At 39.7% G+C, this 20,685-nt stretch overlaps 1 protein-coding gene across 1 annotated transcript in view; it reads left to right on the forward strand.

Moving 5' to 3' along the window:
- The window catches only part of galnt9 (polypeptide N-acetylgalactosaminyltransferase 9), a 120,040-nt gene that overhangs the window by 69,371 nt on the left and 29,984 nt on the right, over positions 1 to 20,685 (forward strand). Inside the window, exon 6 of the mRNA XM_087848892.1 lies at positions 7,042 to 7,159. Within this exon, the coding sequence (XP_087705018.1) occupies positions 7,042 to 7,159 (118 nt within the window). The remainder of the gene's footprint in view (positions 1 to 7,041; positions 7,160 to 20,685) is intronic.

Genomic DNA, 20,685 nt, shown 5'->3' on the forward strand with positions numbered 1-20,685 from the left:
TGACATGATATAGCGAGGTCTTTGCGATACAGTGTAGCATCATTAAGGGTTTGTATGTGAGAAGGGTTTTGAATGCAGTGAGGAGAAGCTAACAGGGTAGAAAAATGATCTGTCCTGCTAGTCATTGTTAGTTCTCTCGCTTTTGCATCTGGTAGAGGCTTTTAAGAGAACTATTAGTGCATCCCTCTGATAAGTAATTACAATAGCTCAACCTGGAATTCACAGGTGGGCGGTCTATTTTCTCAGCATCACTCTGAGACAGGATGTTCCTAATTTTCACCGTAGTCTATTATACGGATGAAAGGAGTCCTTGAGATAAGTTTATTGTATGACTTACAAACAATCCTGAATGTAAGGTTTCCAACAGGGGTACTGGAATATTTGGTATGAGTCAGAGTTACTAAAGAGGAGCAAATTAGCATGATGATGCAACTGCAAACATTTCCCAAGGGGAGGTTAAAGTTCTGGGGGGATCATCTACTCACTTCATTGTAATTTATAAATACAGCAAAGCCAGTTCCCATTAATGATCACCAGTATTCTATGAAGAGCGGAATAAATTGGTTGGTTGAAAACAACCAGGCCTGGCGTGGAAGTAAATACTGTAATAGCAAAAATAATGCAGCGTAAGTTCAGGTCTCCCAGCATTATAATTCAAACACACTTCAGATCTGTTTAAATCCCGTTGACAGGCATTCCAGTATGGAATTTAATACATTCAGTACTATTGGAATTCAGTTCAGTTCAATTATTTTCTATGTTATCAAAATAACAGTATTAATAAGGACCGGGGACGTGTGGAGCTTAGCTCTAAAGATTCGGGTTGAGGAGTCACAGCTTCCAGTGCCAAATAAGACATGGATGCAAAATAAGATGTGACCTTTTTTCAGCATAAATTCAACAGAATTTTCTATGCCACACTTTAATAACTCATGTTTGCACAGTTCATTTAAATGCTGTCCGCCCCAATACTTGCTCTGTGAAAGGGAAACTGAAAAAGGCCAGCCATAGAAATGCCTGTGCCCGCACCTTTCAGCCGTTATAGTGACATGGCACCACTTACCAACAGCAGCGTTTTAGTGCCAAATGTTTTAGTCCAGCAGAGCCATTAGAAAATCTGGGCAAATATAAATGATAATCATTCTGCAATAGCATAAGCATGAGCATTTAATAAGAACCAGAAATAGTTAGTAGAACAAAAGAGGAATGTCTGTTATTGGGTTTAAGGGATTGGATAATTTAGAATTGAGGGGCAGAGCGGATGACTGAACCAGGCTGTTAGCTGATATAGTTCAAGGTTTCAGAGATAATAAAAAATAATTGCTTGGTCATCTATCAAACCATTTCCCAACTTTTTCATGAGTGAGATCTAATGCTCTTTTATTTCATTTTATTTGGTTTGCGCTTTTGGTTTTATTGTAGAAGTCATTAACTTTAATTAGGTCCATATGAATAGTTCGTCATCTGTTGATTTTTGCTTTTTGTTTCTTTAATTCAGGTGGTCAGAGAGCAGACTCGGTCTCTGGTGTTTTGGGGGCTTGACAGCTGAAGGGAAATTGCAGAGAAGCAACTCTACTTTGTGGTCTAATTACTTTATTTTTCAATTTAAAAATGAATACATTAATCATTATATTTATATGACAGATGCACCACCCAGAGTGGGATGGATGCTGTCCCTTTTAATCAGACCAGGTTTCCCTCGCTTGGTTTCTAATTACCAGTTTAGCCCTCATCCTTTGACTGTTTCAAGCACTTTGCCATAATCAGTGCCCTGGGCTACGTTCATACTGCAGGTCTTGATGCTCAATTCCGATTTTTTGATCAAATCCGATTTTTTTGTCTGCTCGTTCACACTACAAATAAAATGCGACAGCAAACGCGCTCTAGTATGAACGCTCAAAGCGGCCGCATGCGCAAAAGAAGACGTCACACACAACGCGCTCTGTTTAGACCCAGAGCAACAGTATTGTTTGACTGATGGACATTAATATAAAGACTTCGGACTTCACATTTCCCAATTTTTGCTTTAAGTTATTTTGTTATTTACATAATAATGTAAATAACCTAATAATGATCCTTATTGCTGTTTTAGAGGAGCGCTGCTTCAAAGGATAGTTGCAGATTTCTGTCAGAATCTGCAGATTATACAGTACAAATAAAATGTTCACGTTTCTCCAACGTTGTCTTCCCAACAGTTTCACTGACATCTACACCGGATGGCCAGGAAGTGTTCGCGATGTCTTCTCGGGCGCTGATAATTGGCGTCTGTCTTGTGTCAGTGACGTAAAAGACTGATTTAATGCGACTTGACCATCAAACAGCAGTCGCTTTCTGAAACATCGGATATGTATCGGATTCAGAACCACATACGAAAGTGACCCAGATCGGATTTGAAAATATCGGATTTGTGCCGTTCACACTGTCACACCATGATCGGATAGATGGGTCGCATAGGGTCAAGAAAATCGGATTTGATGCGCTTTCGCCTGCAGTGTGAACGTAGCCTTAGTCAGTGTCATTCCAGTGGATACAAATGTTTTTCTTTCCTTCTTCACATATTATTCTTTGCCAGTTAAGGCTCTGGTCTTAAGAATATGTTGGAATATATTGGCCTAATTAGCCTAATTTAATTGGATATTTAATGCCATTAAATACCATAAAAGGCCTGCTTGATAATGTTGCCACCAAACTTGGCAACAATTTACTCTTTTCTTTATTCTTAACTTAAAACTACAAATATGCAGGACATCAATTTGTGGATGTTTGTTTCACAATAGAAATTACACAGTGTGGAAAAATGCTAAACGTTCACTCGGTGCAAGGATTTTATTTCATTGTCAGATGCGTCCAGCTTAATACGGTGCTGAGAGTGTACCGAGGGAGAGAGACGTGTTTACCTTGCCAGGAAGCTTAATCTAAAGGGAGCACTCAAAGAGATTTGCACAAAGTTTGCAGTACAGACAGGAAGGCCACTTGTCAAGGGAAGTGAAAGGATGGGATGAATCAGGCCGAGAGTGCGCAGGGTCTGTCTTTTTCATCTACACGGCCAGTAAAAAATGATGGCACTTGAAAGCCTGTCTGTCACCCCCTTATAATTTAAACAAGACTGTGTGTCAGGAAATAAAAGTATAGAACTCAGCAAGCGCGATTCATAAAAAAAGATAGAGTTGTAATTGTTACTGTGAGAGTGTTTAACTAGAACTGCCAATCTGTGATCGCGAGCGAGTTTCACTTTTAAATTGGGTTTTCTTTATTGTGTTTGATTTTCAGCTATTTTAAATTAAAGTGACACAGCTCATGAGACTTATATACTGTGAATGTCAAGCTCTAAAGACATTTATGGAAAAAAAACCCAAATGGTGAAAGTGCTTTCTTGGCGATATATTGGTTCAGGGGGTTCGGAGCTCTGCGTCAGATTTTTATTTATCTACTGGTGCAGGATTTTCAAAGTAGCAGTCCATGGTTATATTTCAGCCAGCGTTTTATATGAGGTTTAAACCTAAAAGCACCTTTCTTTTTGGCTTGCACTCCATACAGCTTAATGCTCTCTTTTAATACAGTCCGTGAATCAAAATGCAGCTCTTGAAGCACTTTACAGTACTTCCTATTGCTATGTCTGTCAGACTGAAGTGGCTGACATTCGTGTGTGTGTGTGTTTGTGTGCATGTTTGTGTAATACATGGTGAACTCACCTCAGGCATCATTTCAGACAGAAAATCCATGCTTTTCATTGGTCACTTTAAAAAATAATGCTGTTCAAGACCCTGTATGACTATAATGCTCTTAATGGGGCTTTGCACTTTAGATGGGACCGATAATAGTGCTGAAAGTAGCCCTGTCGCCTAAGTGGGACCATTTCTTCTACTGAAGATGGAAAATCTTGCTTTTCTTAAAAAAACATGCACCCTCTAAATGTTTTTTATCAGCTACATTTTGGTTTTATTTTCATCTTTATATTGTATAATGTGTTTCATTTTGTTTTAATTATCATAGCAACCATTGATAGGTTTGTCTTACTACGCATGAAATTTATTTGCCAGAATGATTCAATAATTCGATAAACAAAATATACCATGAAACTGTCACGTGGCTCTCATCTGGATCACTGGTGCCCAGAAGTGGAGGTTTCATGGCTGATAAAACAACTTACGCACCCCTGTTAGCATGTATTCAGAGTAGCTGCTGCGGTGAGCTAGTAACTGCTTGTGCTCAATAACACTGGACCTGTTGTATGTGAACTTTCAAGTCCTCTCATTAGTGATGAATCAAAGAGTCATGTCAGAGGAAAATCAGGTACCTTCAACTAATATAGTTCTCCTGCAGCTTTACCACTCTCCTCAGTAATACTGAGCAGTTTGGTGTCTTTAAGCTTATAATTGTGGTCTTATGGCTTGAAAAAATTCAGTTTTATTGCAGGGTGTATATAAGCTGTTCTTTTACAGCACCTTTAGCAAAGGTGGTTAAACAACAGAGGCGCAGTCTTTGTGCTTAAAATGAAACTGAACTAGTGTCTGTTTGTTTTTTCATCTTTCTGGCATTTCCACACCATCCCTCAGTCAGCCTCAGTGTTCTTCTCATTTAAAAAACGAGACCATCTTATATATTGCAAAAAATCTTACACATTGCTCTTAAAAAAAAGCCACACTAGAAAAGAGAACAATGAAAGGTTCACTGTTGGAGGACGCTGTTTCTTTCTCATGTCTTGGCAATGTCTGCTGTAAGGGCCATAACCCTTTAAAGCCGGTCGGAGAGGACACGCTTCACTTTGCGTAACTATTTTTAAATCCCGGTAGCTCTGCAACCACATAACCTAGCACAATAATTTTTTTTGCATATGAAACTGGAGGAGTTGTATTTACATCTTATGCCATCAGCTTGTCCTCGGTCACAGTTTCCTTCCACATATAGCTTTGCAAAAACTGCATAAAAAGCACTTGCAGCAACAAAAACATAATATTCCAGAAACACGCTTTGCCGATCCGATCAGCTGTTTGTAACACTTCCTACGTCCATCAGCGTGTACTATCGCATGTCCGCCATGACCTGCCTGAAACCGGAAGTGACGTCATTTTGCAGAAATTTAGTTTTTTACCATCAGGGCCTTATGAGCCTATACTTGTGTTTTTAAAAGTTATCTTTGACTTTATGACTTTCTGTGTCGTTTCTGGGATGCTTAGGACTAGGGCTGGGTATCGTCACTGATTTCTAGAATCGATTCAATTCCGATTCACAAGGTCCCGAATCGATTCGATCCACGATTCGATTTAATTCGATTCGATTCGATTCAATTCAATTTGAATCTGGGAAATTTTGACAGTCAGAAATATTATAATTCAGATCAGTACATTTACATATTTTTGTATCTATAAAAAGGAAGCTGACACACGCAAGACTTTATCAAAGGTGTGAGCATCACAGCAGATGCCTTTGTGTCAAAGTAGCTGAAGATGAAACACAGAAAAACATGAAGGTGATTTTCCTGTTCTGGGATTTTATAAAAATATTCTTCAGTACATCAAAAACGAAAGAAAACCATTAATCAACACATGAACATTACCTCTGAAGTTACAGCGGTTTTATTAGAGACACAGCTAAGCGTTTTACATTTGCATAATTTTAAAAAGTTGAAATTTGTTCAATATTGAACGGCAGAAATTAGGTTTTCTTTTCGGAAGTATGTAAAACGGAAAAAAAAACGTTGGCTGACAGCGCCGTAAACAACGGTAGACTTGTGCGTAACAAGCAAGCGAATAATGCAGAAAACAGACAGACAGGGAGAGAGAAAGAGAGCTGTTCATGAAGTGTGATTTTATCCTGGTGGAAGCAAAACAGCAAAAGTAAGAGGGAATTCATGACGATGTTTATGTGAAGTGTAGTTTGGATCTTCTTTTGCTGCTGGTTCCGTCAATGTTGTTTGGAGAGAGATCAAACTAACAGCTTTATGATCAGCGCAAAAAGGGCGTAAACACACAGCGCAACCGCGGATCAGAATCAGCGAGCTGTCGGCTTTCAGCCCCGACTGTCAGCTGAGAAAGGCGACATCTCATTGATTCTGATCCGCGGTTGCGCTGTGTGTTTACGTCTTTGTGCAGAATTCGTGTTCTTGCTCTCATTTACTGTCTTAGCTGTTTGGTGGTTGTTGAAATTTTGTGATCTTTCACCTGAGATTCTGGCATTTCGGGCAAAATAAATTTATATTAAAAAATCGATTCAGGATTTTAATGAATCGATTTTACGTTATCCAAGCCAGAATCGATTTTAATTGATAAATCGATTATATATTATATTATATATTATATTATAAACCCACCCCTACTTAGGACTCATATTGCACTGCTGGAAATAGTTTGTTTTGATGCATATGCTGCTTTTTTGCAAATTTGCATTATAATATTTTTTTTTTTTTTCCTGCAGTATATAAAAATTGGTGTATTTCAAAAATAAAACTATGAAGACACTCAAAATAAATTTCCTGTGGTGGGAAACTATTTTGTGCAACTTTTTTGTATTTACAGTTTTGAAGGATAAGCCTCTTAAATTTCTCTAACTAGAAATATATGTTAAAAAAACAAAAACGATTTTCAATTTTTTTGTAGTTTATTGCACTTTTTTGCAATTTATGTAATTACTATGCACTTAATGCAGACATATTATTAAAACTTAGGCTATAATGGTTGTATTGATGTATAGCAACTTGAAATGCTCCCAGAAACGGCACTACAGCATGTAAACATATAATATAAGCTCTGGCAGACTTGGTTCGACGGTAGGTCTTAAAGGGTTAATGGAAACAGTCTTTCTATGCTATACAAAGACATGTACATGGAATATCTGCAACACACATTTATTTGCAGTAATTGAGGTTTAAAGTTTAGCTTTAAAACCCCACTTAAACCTGTCTGGGCATTTAATGTACATTAAGAAACCTTAAATTATTATTTTTTGTTCTTGTTTGATCTTTTTAACTGACTTAAAAAAAAGTGGGTTTCATGCGGTTCAATTCCACTGACGCATGCTGTGTCTCTCACTCTGCCCGACCAGAACTCCAGCCATGATCGGCTGCTCTTTCGTGGTAGATCGGGAATACTTTGGTGAGATCGGTCTGCTGGATCCTGGCATGGAGGTCTACGGCGGTGAGAACATCGAGCTGGGCATGCGGGTAAGGACCACATTTTATTACCCAAGCTGCTGCTACAATGTAGACTTTTATAAACAGCCTTAAAGGTAGACTTTGTTTTGTGTCTTTAAACTAAATGAGAAGCCGCTGTGTTAAGAAAGAGATGAAACTTCTCAGAGAAAAGCTGCGAGAAAACTTATGTTGTTAATGAGGCTTTCCTTCAAAGCTGCAGAGGTTTGTGTCTGAAGTTCTACACCGGGAAGGCCACACAAAGAAACATAATTACAGAGCCGATATTTGAGGGAGTAATGCTTAGATGAGCAGTCCTTGTTAGAATGATTTGTGAAATCTGTATTCAGACTTTGGAACAGCTTATGATCAAGTTTCCTTATGTTTCCCAGCCGGAGGGATACAGCTTAAGAAACAAAACCCAGGGGCATCAACAGAAACCATGATTAAACTTTCCAAAGTTTTTTCGATGGGAGTGCAGGAGGGAAATAAAAAAAATCCCCTTAATGCAAATCTTTAGCCAACCCAAAGGCTCTAAAGCTTGTATACAGAAAATGTAAATCTCTTTGGCTGCTGCTTTGAGTTGAATTTAACGCTTGATGTGAGCGAAGGGCTTGCTGAAGAATCGGTTAGCGTTTAAATTCAGAAAATGTTTCTCTCCAGCCAAGTGGAACCTTTCTGAATCGAGACGCTCTCCTCGGGCTTATTGCGATGAGAAATGCTTGAAAGATCCCACTCTTCATTTAACATCATGCCCACATACATTTCAAAATCTCGAGATTCCATCAACGACACCTCTGAAGTGTCGGCTGCCTTTGAAAGAGCACTTAAACGGAGGCTGGAGAATGTTTTCATGTTTGTGCAGCGCTTTATTGAAGATGTTTATAGTTGCTGATTATTATTTCAGAGCCTTCGTAGAGTGGCTTTTCCTGTTTATATAAATGGCATGATTCATCGCCGTCTGCATAATGATACAATCATCTGGCCTCTTCTGTCTTTAGCTCATAGTTTTACCATTATTATGTAGTAATAACTCAGTATTTTCTATTATGTGCCAACCGCTGACAGCCTGCCCCAAGCTTACAGAGCTTTCACATTCAGCAGCCCTGCTTATATGCACCTAACAAACCATGCAGCTGTGTTAGACGATGTTCGTGGGGGAGATCAATTCAGCTACAGCAGCTAAATAAACCTAGAACAACTCTATTGAACTGTGTGATATAGTTTAACAGCGAGCACTGGCTCTGATACGCACCAGCTCCTCATTGTCTCTCTTTTCTCACTGAATATTTACTATCGCTTTTTTTCATTCATAAACTGAGAAGGATAACGGTCTGTCTGCAAACAGAGCGCCATCACAAAGGCAATTACCTATCCTCCTGTTTGGCCTGTCTCCGTGTGGAAATGAAACACATGCCACGAAAAAACAGGCCATTCAGCTCACACACACAAGCCTGACTGGGTCGACAGTCAACAACTAGCTTCGTCCATTCATAATGTACAGCCTTTAATGGAGTCGGGATCCCGGCAAGTGAGCCGCAATCACTCCTCTTTGGCTACTGCGGCTCAGGCAGCTCATTGTAGTGCCGGTTGAAGAGCTGCCACTGGGATAGGTTTGATTGACAAGAACATGTTTAACAATTAGCCAGGGCAGCTCACAGGAGCCCGGGATCGTCTGACTGCAGGAGCCTGATGAGAGGCAGGGTTCACATTCAAAGGTTATGGTATATTTATCATCTAACGGGAGTTGTTCCTTTGTGTCTACGAGGGATGCAAAGAATCTTTCGTAGGCAGGAGGGATGTGCAGGGGCTGATTAGGCTGCACGTAGCAATGTGGTGCGGTGTCACTTTTGACAGGTAGACAACAGAATCAAACCGGGGAGGAGGGGTTTCTCACCGATGTGTTTGCTCAGGAGTGAAATCATTTATAAGCTAGGACCTGTAAATGAAGAGAGACAGCAGAGGCAAATCACACTGATGAAAGATCACACAGAGTTCGTCTGCAGCCTCGTGATGTCACTCTCTCGCTTACATAATCACAACAAATAAAGGAATGCATTAAATGCGTTTTTTTAAACCTTCCAGAGGATCTTTCATTGCCCTTGTAAATAATTGCAGATGGCATGTTTGAACTTACCACAAGGCCGCTTTTGCAAACAGAGAAAAATGGTTTGGGACAGTAACGGTGAATTCTGCCAGAAGTGTCAATATGAATTTATCCTGCAATGTGTCTCCCACACCTGCTTCACCGAGTCTTTGCTGATACAGAGCCCCAGTAGACCTGGACACTGCCTTTCATTTTTCAAATTCCTCTGTGATACTGTGACACTCACTTCGCAAATATAATACTACACAAAATCTAGCAGGGGTCACTCCTCCAGCTGCCGTCCCTGCTATTTCCACCGGAACAGGGAAAAAGGAAACCTTTTGAAATGTGGCAATTATGCTTATGCTTATTCTTTCACCACATTAAAGCAAGAGGAAAATAGCATTTGTGGACTCGGTTTTCTAACAGCTCAGGTTTCATTACTTCTCTTTGTAAATAATAAATATAAATAAGAAAGGTCTGTGCAGATTCTTAGTCATGCAGCTGTGAGTATTCTCAAGCGCTTGAAATGAAGGCAGCTGGGCTTCTTTTTGGTTTTAGGCTATAGAAGTGTTGGACTTCCATCAATTTCTGTTTCCAGTGAGTAAATAAATGTCTGGCACTTCTGGGAATGAAAGGATTAAGGTGTTAATTTGACATAATTCAAGCACTGGGAGTGATATATAAACATGTTGTGCCCTGTAAGTTTATGAAGCTGGGAAAGTCATCAAATTCAGCAAACTCTGCAGGCAGATCTATAGTTTGTGTTAGCTTCATGCAGCTGCTCGCAGCTCGTTTGTGCTGCCTGTGTACTCTGTGTTCACACAGTGCTAAATGCATTTAGTAAAAGACTTGTGCCATGCTAAACTAAAACTGCTACATTCAGTCATGCCCTTCCCTTCACATCCTAATCTAACAAAGTCAGTTTGGCATACCATTTTATGACTTGAAGAAATTTAATTCGTAAACATTTTTGCCCGCCAAACTATGATGGCAACCATGTTTCTGCCAGAAAAAGTCTAGATGGGTTTACCCACACAATATGCCCACGAGCTTACATTGCCATCAGGAAGCCATCCAAGCTGCTTCATGAAATCTGTCTCATTTTCATAACAGTCTAATCAATCAGTCCAAGAACCTTGTGAAGTGTGATCTCATGGGGTGGCCTGCTTGTCTTGATGACATTTATTAAACTCACCAGGAACTCCTTTCAGGAGTAATGAACCAAAAAATAATCTTTTTTTTTTTCTTCTTTGAAGCCCCATCTCTATACCCACCTGGGCTGGGCCTCGAGGCATCTGCTCATAATCTCTCTGTGGTGAGGAGAATTGAGCTAATTAAAGTGTAGCAGTACCAGCAGCTAGACAGGAATGGGACATAATTACACTTCAGTTGGTTTATTCTGTATCCCGAGCAGAGTTACTATGGTGGGATCAAAGTATAGCATGTCCAGTCCAGTATATGTATTATATTGGTTTTAGATCAGTGCATTTTTTAATCTCATGCATTTAAAATGTGACACTACATAACAGGTTAGACCTGTTGTCCGGTTTGTTGTAATAACTGTCAAATTTAGATAAGCACTTGATGGACGTTTGAACATGAAGTGTGACGTCATCAAGGTTAGTTTGTTAGCCCAATATGTGAAAGGCATCTCAGTTTAGGACTCACTTAATCTTCAGTCTTGTGCAAAAGTCTTGAGTCACACCTCCCTGCTTTTATTTTGTCAGACTTTCTTGCTATTTTTTTTAAATGTTCTTCAGCTGTAGCTGTAGTATTTTGAAGGTAGCCGTACCAAATACTGATTTCTAGCTCATTAGAATTGTAGGATTTTGCCTCGAGCACTATATTTTCATACATGTTTGCACATTTCAATAAATCTCTATTTACCATTTTCCCAACAAAATATATAGAAAAAAGGGGGTTGCTCGAGACAGTTGCACAATACTGAAGTCCTAAACTCAGGTCCCTTTCACATATTAGGCTAACAAACTAACCTTGATGACATCACACCTCATGTTTAAACTTCCATCAAAGTTTTTTGGATTTTAGCTTCTAGCTTGGGCAGCACGGTGGCGCGGTGATTAGCACTGTTGCCCCACAGCCCGAGGCATTCCTGAGTTTGATTCTATCTGTGTGGAGTTTGCATGTTCTCTCCGTGTTTGTGTCTGTTCTCTCCGGGTACTCTGGTTTCCTTTCACAGTCCAAAGACATGCAGTTAGTGGGGTTAAGCTAACTGGTCATTCTAAATTGCCCATAGGTGTGAGTGCAGCTGGTTGTCGTCTCTATGTGTTAGACTGACAACTAATGGATGGATAGCTTCTAACTTTTAAAAACTTTTAAGTGGCAGGTGACTCAGTAACTGTGCAATCATACAGCATTTTAAAATAGCTAGCTAGCTAGCATTTAGATGAAGCAGCGCTAGTTTCAGTGCAAGAAACAGTGTCGATGTCAGCTGCAGGTTGCTTATTAACACCTGCTCGTGTTCTGAGGCTGTCAAACAAGCTGGGCTCAGAAAAGTTTCTAGATGGATAGAATTTTATTTCGAACATGCAAATATAACTGAAATAACAAGAGAAAAAACAAAAACAAAACTTAGAAAACATCAAGTTTTCATGTATGTACGTCTACAGAATGTGTGTGCTCAAAAAGGAGTAGGATGAAGTTTACACTTTTCCTGTTCCTAATCCCTTATTTCAAATTTCATTACTTACAAATCCATATTCAGAATTCACTATTCACAAGTGTCACTAAAAGTCACTTTGAGCATTATAACCCCGCATAGCTGCAAATTTTAAGCACTGTGCATTGTTATTACAAACTCAAATGTCTGAAATACAATATTTCTCAAGTAAAACCTTTAGACAGATAATGTACTTTTGTCTTTCACTTAGAGCTGGGCGATAGAACGATAACGATATGTATTGCGAAATAACTTTTTCTCGATAGAAAAATTAAACTATTGCGATAGGGCTCAACGCTCTCAGAACAGCCAATCCAAATTAAGTAGTGCAGAGCCGAACCAATCACAGCCGCAGCGTCACGTCACGTGACTTGTTACATACAGCACAAGTGCCAAGCCGCACGTGTATTTGTTTGGGAAGCAGCCAGCCGCCGTGCCGCCCGGGTAATGGAGGAAATGAGTGTGCAGACTAGAGAAAAATCAACCGAGAGCGTGACCGAAGGTTACCGAAGAGAAAACAGATGATGGTTCCAATGCCGGAGAGATTGTCGAATGGAAGAGCCATAGAAGTTCTATAGTGTGAAGGTATTTCGGCTGCACTGTAAATTGTGCCGAAAGCAAGTCTGGAAATCCAATAAATCGCTTTCTGACTGGAAGCGCTAATTCGTCATTCGGCTTTTGTCAGACTAAAGTAACTGTTAAAACTGTTTGAAAAGCTCAGCTATACAACAAGGAGAGATTGAGAATTTCCTTTTAGTTCTCAGTTTGTTTGATATTGACAAAAGTTAGTCAATTTTGTCTGTTCTTCTGTAAAACAAACTAAGATTTATTTTTAGAATTAATATTTTGTTTCTAAGTGGAATTGACAATTTAGTCTGTTTTGTTTGTTTTATTTTGAAACTTAAACGCTTTAGCGGCTGCCTTTTGTGTAGTTTGCAATATTTGCCTTTATTTATCTGAAAAAGTCTCATGTTCCTTAAGTACATCTACCCTGTTGAACTTATTATGGGAAATAAATATTTAAATCAAAACAAGCTGCTGATTATTTCACATTTTACTTGTGAGCAACGGCACATTTAAATCTTACAAATATAGTTATTTGGCTTATATCGTGATATATATCGTTATCGCCTGAAATGAAAAAACATATCGTGATATGAAAAAATCTTATATCGCCCAGCTCTACTTTCACTATTTGCTAATAATTGATTTCTTTAACACAACTCACTGTTTTAAAATCTGTTATTCATTACAAGGTGACAGTGGCATCCACCTCTAAGTTGTAGTTGGTTAATAAATCTACAGATTGATCCTTTAGGCTTCGTTTTGCTTCCACAGAAGCATATTAAACAGTGCATGTGTAATACATTCATATTTTGAGCAACAACTCTGATTATCAGACAATAAACCCAGCAGCTCAGCTAGTGCTTTGCATCTTATGCCACCCACCACTTTTTTCCAGATGGTGGCTTTGTTTAATGAAAGCAAACAGTGCCCCCACCCACCCAAAAAAAAAAAAAAAAATCAAAAACAAAGAAAATATAAATTCAAGATGAACCAGTAAGCATCACTTCAGGTGGTACTATAACAGGTGCAGCCTCGTAGCAGTTGGTGGATGCAGTCAGATGTTGCTTTCAGTTTATTGTGAGAACATCTGCCCCACTGATACAAATATGAAGCCCAGACAATTTAACACAGTCGATCAACCTCACAAGCCATCTGGATTTGAAGATACAAATGAATTCATAGGAAGGCGAAAGCCTCCGGATGTGTTTGTTTGTAAAGGATATGATGACTGTACACATGGATTCTCATCAGTTGATTTTTCCATCTAACAATACGTTGTGTTTCACATTTGAGAGAATATTTGTATTAAATAGTTTCTTTCCCTTCGAGGGCAGAAATTCTCATGCTACATTCTGTTTCCTGCCCTGAAAGTTATCATCATACTGTCTATATAATTATTATTAATGAAGACAGGTCTGTTAGAGTCATCCGGTTGCTGTGTGCTGTCGACTTTCTCAAAGAATCTAATAATGCGATGTTAATAAAGAGCTTCATCCGGCATCTGTACCAGGATACTAAATGTTAATCACATTTGTGGTTTCGGTGACCTATCATGGGCAGCTCTGAGAAACCCACAGCAAGCTACCTTTTACATAAAGCCCCCCCTCTCTGGCTTTTAACACATGTCACACTAGGAATTATCTTCATTTAGCATTCAGGGATATTCAGATCACACACAGGATATATCTTCACTATTCCCGTGACCGACTCAGACTCCTCCTCCAGGCTGCAGCCCTCCACAGCAGAAAGCAGTCACCTTGAGAAAGGACAGAAATGTTGTTATGAGCCGTAGCCATCTGTGGACACCAGCCATTCTGGCAGCTTCCAAATCAACATCATGCTCATGTCCATCAAACGGCAAATGACAGTGGGCGCTCGCCATATGTGAGCCCTTTCCAACAAAGTGAGTCATTCCAAAGATGAGAACAAATCTAATGCCTCCGAGGGATTCTCATGTTACACTTTTGCAAATAGGAGATAAATGTGGGGAATTACTGGACAAATGCCATAATGTGGAATGCTTTACTGGACAAAGCATTGCATAGTGTCCAATATGGTTGTCCCATATAGTGGTGCGTTTTCACACCGAAATAAACACAATTTGCGGCGATGTTTATGCTGAATTCTTGTTTTAACAGTTTAAGAAGTTGTTTTCTTCCACTGTCTCTTGTCTCTTCAGTGACCAGTGTTGACTAAGGCATCCTTTACTATAACCGTGCGTTGTTTTATCACCTTCTCAAAGGCGTGATTCATTCTCTCGCCACAACATGTGAGAAACTATGTGCTCTCCATCGATAAAACCAACGTGAAAGCAACAGTACCATTGGATATTGATCAAGCATTTGTCTTTTTTAAATCCTGCATTATTTAGGGGCTGAATCAATCTGTTGGGGCTTAATGGACTCAGGTTTACTTACTTCATGGTTCATTACTGTATGTTCCAGCCCGAGTCCATCTATGGGAGAAAAGACAAATGAGAATAGATGCAGCAGTAAAAGTTACAAGACCCAGATCGAGGATTGTTTCAGAGGAACTACCCCAGCTATTGAAGGACTTATTGCGACCATATGGCAAAGCAGAGAGCTTCTACGTATGCTTTTTTGTGCTGACATTATAATACGTAATTTGGATTTATGCATCGACGTGTTTGGTGCATGCATAATTTAAGATTTATATGGCCTTCTTGTCTCCTCGTGTCTTATAGATCCAGACTGTGTCCATAATTTACACCACAATAGAGTGTATGTTTGAGAAACATATGTTATGTTTGGCATTTAACGATGACATCGAGCATACTCCTCTGCTTCAAGTGGCTTTGGAAAAATTACTTGGCTTCCTGGGCATGAGCGTACCTCAGAGAGTTGCCACTTTGGCGTTCAGAGCCAGAGGGATAAGTAATTAGACAGGCCCTGTCAGCTTACTTATTATCCCTGTGAATCATAAACTTCATTAAAAACCTCCTTCAGTAGTGACTGCAGATACCCCCACCCTAATTTGAACACATTCTGACAAGGTAATTAAGATTATTTCACAAGATTTGTGCATTTCGCATCCTCCCACCGTTGAAGACAATCGAATTATATAGAGAGGTATCCAAATGCTCTCTCCGTGGACAGCATCATCACCAGAAAACAACAACAGCAACACTTGACAGGCAGATTGGCTCATCCCATTCATTATCTCAGCATTAGTTAATCTGTTCACGTAATTGCTTGTGTTAGATGTCTAAGACTCTTGCTGAAAATTTGAAATGATCTGACAAGGCTAAAGTATTTGACGAGCACTTGCGCACACTGATTTGGCCGCAGCAGCAAATCAGCCGGCATATCAAAGAGGAAGGGCAGCAACTGGGTGGAATTAGCTTTTGACAGGCGTAGTTAAAAGGGCCTACGCGTCTGTCTGTCTCTCCATCAACAGCCTACATTTTATGAATGCGCAAGTACCATGCCCAGCAATGGCACTGTCACCTCACAGCAAAAAAAGTTCTTGCTGATGGGCTGTGGACTCTGCGTGTATTTTCTCTAAAAGACATGCATGTTAGACTGATTGGTGATTAAAAACTGGGAGTTGTCTGGAGACAAGCTGCTCACCCATCCTCTCTGACCCTAGTTGGGCAGTTTATCACACTAATAGAGATTAAAAAAAAAAAAAAAAACAGCAAATACTTATTAATGTAGATGTTCCTATGAGTGCTGAAAATAAATCAAAGTATAAAGTTGGCATGTATGTGCTGCACTACTTTGTGACTGTGAGCTTCTTGAACGACCAAAATATACTGTGATAAATATACTTCATGTTAAGTGGATTTTTCTGACCTCTGGGGAGCTACAGTATTTCCAGTTGTTTCGTGCTAAATGACGCTAAGAGCTGCTGTGGATACTTCATAAATATGACACTAGTCATATGGTACGGAGCCCCGCAGGGGACATGGGAGAAAAAAAAATTAAGACGGACTTTTGCGAGATCTCGCAAAACAAACTCGGGATCTCGCAAAAGTTTTAGCCGCATTCTTTCCGTTAGCTCGAAGCTAACGGGAGGTCGAGACCTACTACAGCCGGGAGGAACACCGCTTTCCCGGCACATCGTGCCTCGACCTGCCGGTCGGCTTCGAGCCAGCGTCCGAAGAATGCGGCTAAAACGTTTGCGAGATCTCGCAAAAGTTTTGCGAGATCCCGAGTTTGTTTTGCGAGATCTCGCAAAAGTTTTGCGAGATCCCGAGTTTGTTTTGCGAGATCCCGAGTTTGTTTTGCGAGATCTCGCAAAAGTTTTGCGAGATCCCGAGTTTGTTTTGCGATATCCCGAGTTTGTTTTGCGAGATCCCGAGTTTGTTTTGCGAGATCTCGCAAAAGTTTTGCGATATCCCGAGTTTGTTTTGCGAGATCTCGCAAAAGTCAGTCTTAATTTTTTTTTCTCCCATATCCCCTGCAGGGCTCCGTTATATGGCCAGTGACAGATCTAAAAGATTTTACATAGGAGAGCAAAATGGGGGCAAGAAGTCCAGGCAGGGTGGCACATACCTCTTCAGTGAAGTATGTGAAAATCCCCTATATGTAAATGGAGTCAACAAAATATCAACAAAAACACTTTCAAACTATTTATTGTTTCATTATCTCTTCTAAGAAAACAAAGACGGTTTTTAGGTATAAAGTTCCCAGCTCTACAGCAGGGGGGCAGTTGCCCCCCTCGCCCCCCTGTAGATCCGCCCCTGCTTATGGCTTAAATGAGGTATTGATTTTCTCATGTAATTCTCTGCAGGTAATTAAGTGAAACTTTCTGTGAGTCTCCTATTAATTAACCTGAATTACTTTTAAAAAACTAATACAGATGAAAGTTCACTCCAGTTGCAACACATCAGTAAGAACATTCAATAATGGCTCAAGGGTGTGGCTTCACGCCGGGTAAGGCAGAGGGAATGAATATAGGTATACTTTGCTTGGTGCTCAGATTTCAGTCTTTCAAAAGTATCCGCTGCTCCAGGAAAAAACTTATTACACATTGTTCACTGCTATTTTGAATACTTGTCAACCTTTTAAATAAATGTAATTTTGTAAAAATGGGAATTTATCATTTTTGCTAATTAGCCACTGCTGTAGTCGATCCCAGAGAGCTGTCAAAGTTACACATGCTGATTTGCTGATGGAGTTTGATATGTTATGAATAACACATTTAACTCTTCAAATGTGGATGTGAAATTGAAGCATGCTGCTTTATCCAGTGAGATCATTTTAAGTTACAATTCATGAGAGAAATATTGGACTAGTGTGAAGAGAGCAAAGCATGTCGTGCTGTTGTGAGTGCTATGTTCGCTGCTAGATTTCTGTTATCTGAGGATAACAGGGTGTTGGTACTTGAAACGGCTTTCTGGTCTGGAAATTAGCATTGGTTTGAATCAACACCGGAGCTATAGACGAATGAGTGACAAATTAAAGGAAAATCCACCCATTGTGTTCTATGCGTCCAATCTTGGCTCTCACTCAGAGCTCTACTGGATGTATAGAACAACAGTCCTCTGAACATATTCACCCATTCTTGTTCAGTTGGGTGGAGATGTGCTGATTGTGAAAACTTGAGCATGTCTTCATACTGACCAAACTCCTCAGTAAACCCTCATGCCCTATTGGTCAGGGAAGTAGTCTCCTGAAAGAGACTACTCCCAAACAGATAGAAATGTTTCTTCATAGAATGAAAGTGATCACTCAGAACAATGTTGTATTGATTTGCAGTGGCCCCTTACCCTTAGAGGATAAGTGAATACAAACAGAACCAGCAGCTCCGCAGGGGTCAAAAGTTTCGATTTGTTTCTATAATTTGAAACCTGTTTAAATAAGGGAAATGGTTAGCTGCAAGTCTGAGCTAATATAAGCTTCATTTTCTGTGTTTAAAAGCTGTTTGCCTTCATATGACAGAAAACTACATCATAGAAAATCCCTTGATATTTTAAAATCTTAATGTCAGTCATTAGAAAAGTTGTAAATATACCGTCTGGTCTGCCAGCACCCTCAATCAGCATTTCTTTGAAATAGGTGGGACTTTGTGCAATAATATACTACAAAAAGACTTCCCCTGGGTTGAGGCTGAGAGCGTTTCTGTTGAGAATATAGACATGTAAAATTCCCCAGATGCTACTGAGTGCTTGAGTGCTTGCAGCTTACTTCCCCAAGAGGTTACAGAATGCAATTTCACAGCTTTCTTCTGAGGTATTGGTAAAAAAAATCCACATGAAGTTCAAAGAATTTCCATGACAAAGGTCGGCAAAAGAATCCATCCCACATTTCTGAGGATGAATACAAGTCTTTGTCTAAAATGTGCTGGCACCGGAGCCTTTTGTGCAGGCTGCAGGGATTAAAGGCCTGTATACTTTTTTTTTAACCACGCTACTGGTTGTATCAGTTTATCCTCCCCTGCCCTCTAAGAGAGAGGAAATTAACACTTAAATGTCAAAGTAGAATCATCAATTAACCTATTAAGTGGCCTCTAAAGGAGTTAAATTTCCTCTAAGATTAAAATAAAAGTGTATACCTCTGGGTCATTTATTAAATGGTAAGAGGCATGAAAATGCTGTTTATGAATACTTGTCACACAGATAGATAGATATTAGGGGTGCAACGATACTCGTATGAATATTGAACCGTTCGATACAGTGCTTTTGGTTTGGTACGCATATGTATCGAACAATACAACATTTTTAATTTATTTTATCAACTTTCCTTCTGACGATGCTGTCTGTGTTGAGCGCTCAGTGGATCTGCGCTCGACAGTGCAGCCTAGGCGGAGTAGTCGAACGCAGATCCACTGAGCACAGGGCAAGCTAGCGAGACAGAAGCTAAGCTCGTTGCAACATGGCAAATTGAACCTCCCCCACCCTCATTCAGATCTGGCCTTTGGAACTATTTTGGTTTTCATGTGACGTATGACCCTGAAGGTAAGCGCGTCATGGACAAAAGTAAAACAGTATGTCGGATGTGCCACGCAATGCTCAATTACATGGGTGGGAACTAGTGCGTTAGCTCGTTAACGTGTTGACGCCGTCCAGCCCCACGCACGGGGCGATCCGCGGTAGCTCGTTAACGGAGATTTGCCGTGTTGTGGCGTTAACCTCATTTCAGATTAACGCTGACAGCACTAGTGGGAACACAACGAATATGACTGCACATTTACTCCGACATCATCCTCGTGCAAAGACAAGTGGAAGCAGACAAAAACAACAAGCTACAAACTTTAGCCAAGTCATTTAGACAGCCGTTAGCACATGATTCTCCTTATGGGGACCTGATATGTTTAATATGCTGCTGAGAATATAGCCCAGAAGAAGCGTATAGTATAGCTTTTATTTTGGAAAGAGACATTTCTCTGTAATAAACTCTCTTTTCCAAAGATGAGTGATTTCTCCATCAGATACATTTATTATTTTATCCCTTTGTTGTTTCAGCAACATTAAATTTAAAAACTGTACTTTTGAGTTAAAATATATATTTATAATTTTAATAAATGACAAATTAAAAAGGCATGAACATTTTTTTTTGTGTATCGAAAAAATATCGAACCATGACACCAAAGTATCGAACTGAACCGTGAATTTTGTGTATCGTTGCACCCCTAATAGATAGATAGATAGATAGGATGGTATAGTATGTGGTATAGTATAAAGTCTGGATGACCTCAGCACATCCTTTCATCATCTAATACAGGACGGTAGCTTGCAGAGTTGTAATGGGCAGACAGACATAATGCTTGCCAAAGTGGTGAAACCACCTTTGTGGTGCTTTCCCGCTACAGTCCAGATTGGTCTCATCACACCCATTTTCAAGATCTTGATCTCAACTACACATCTGTAATAGCCTGTGTTTGTAGCTTGCAGATTTGTGATACAATTTCTCTGACAAAATGTCTGCACATACAGGACATTGCAAAACTTTTGAACGGCTCATTTCTTTTCCCATTATTTTGCTTTCAAGGAGCCAGACGTTCTTATAATCTTTAAATCTTTAAAGCAGTTTTGCCAATAATTCTCTTCAAGCTTTCTGAATCTCTTTCAGTGTTTTTATTAAAACACTGGCTGCTTTTTAACTCATTTAACTGATTTTCTGTCCAGTCCTTGTGCCTGACCATTGTCAGAGGATTATTTTGGGGTTTTTTTGTTAAGCCACTGAACACTGATCTATACATAGAAGGGCACCTAACTTGTGCTGTGTCTACGCATAGACAGTTTAGAAAAGAACCAAG

This window comes from Neolamprologus brichardi, chromosome 12 (genome assembly GCF_056152115.1).
Source record: "Neolamprologus brichardi isolate AB-2024 chromosome 12, ASM5615211v1, whole genome shotgun sequence".
In the NCBI taxonomy this organism is placed as follows: Eukaryota; Metazoa; Chordata; class Actinopteri; order Cichliformes; family Cichlidae; genus Neolamprologus; species Neolamprologus brichardi.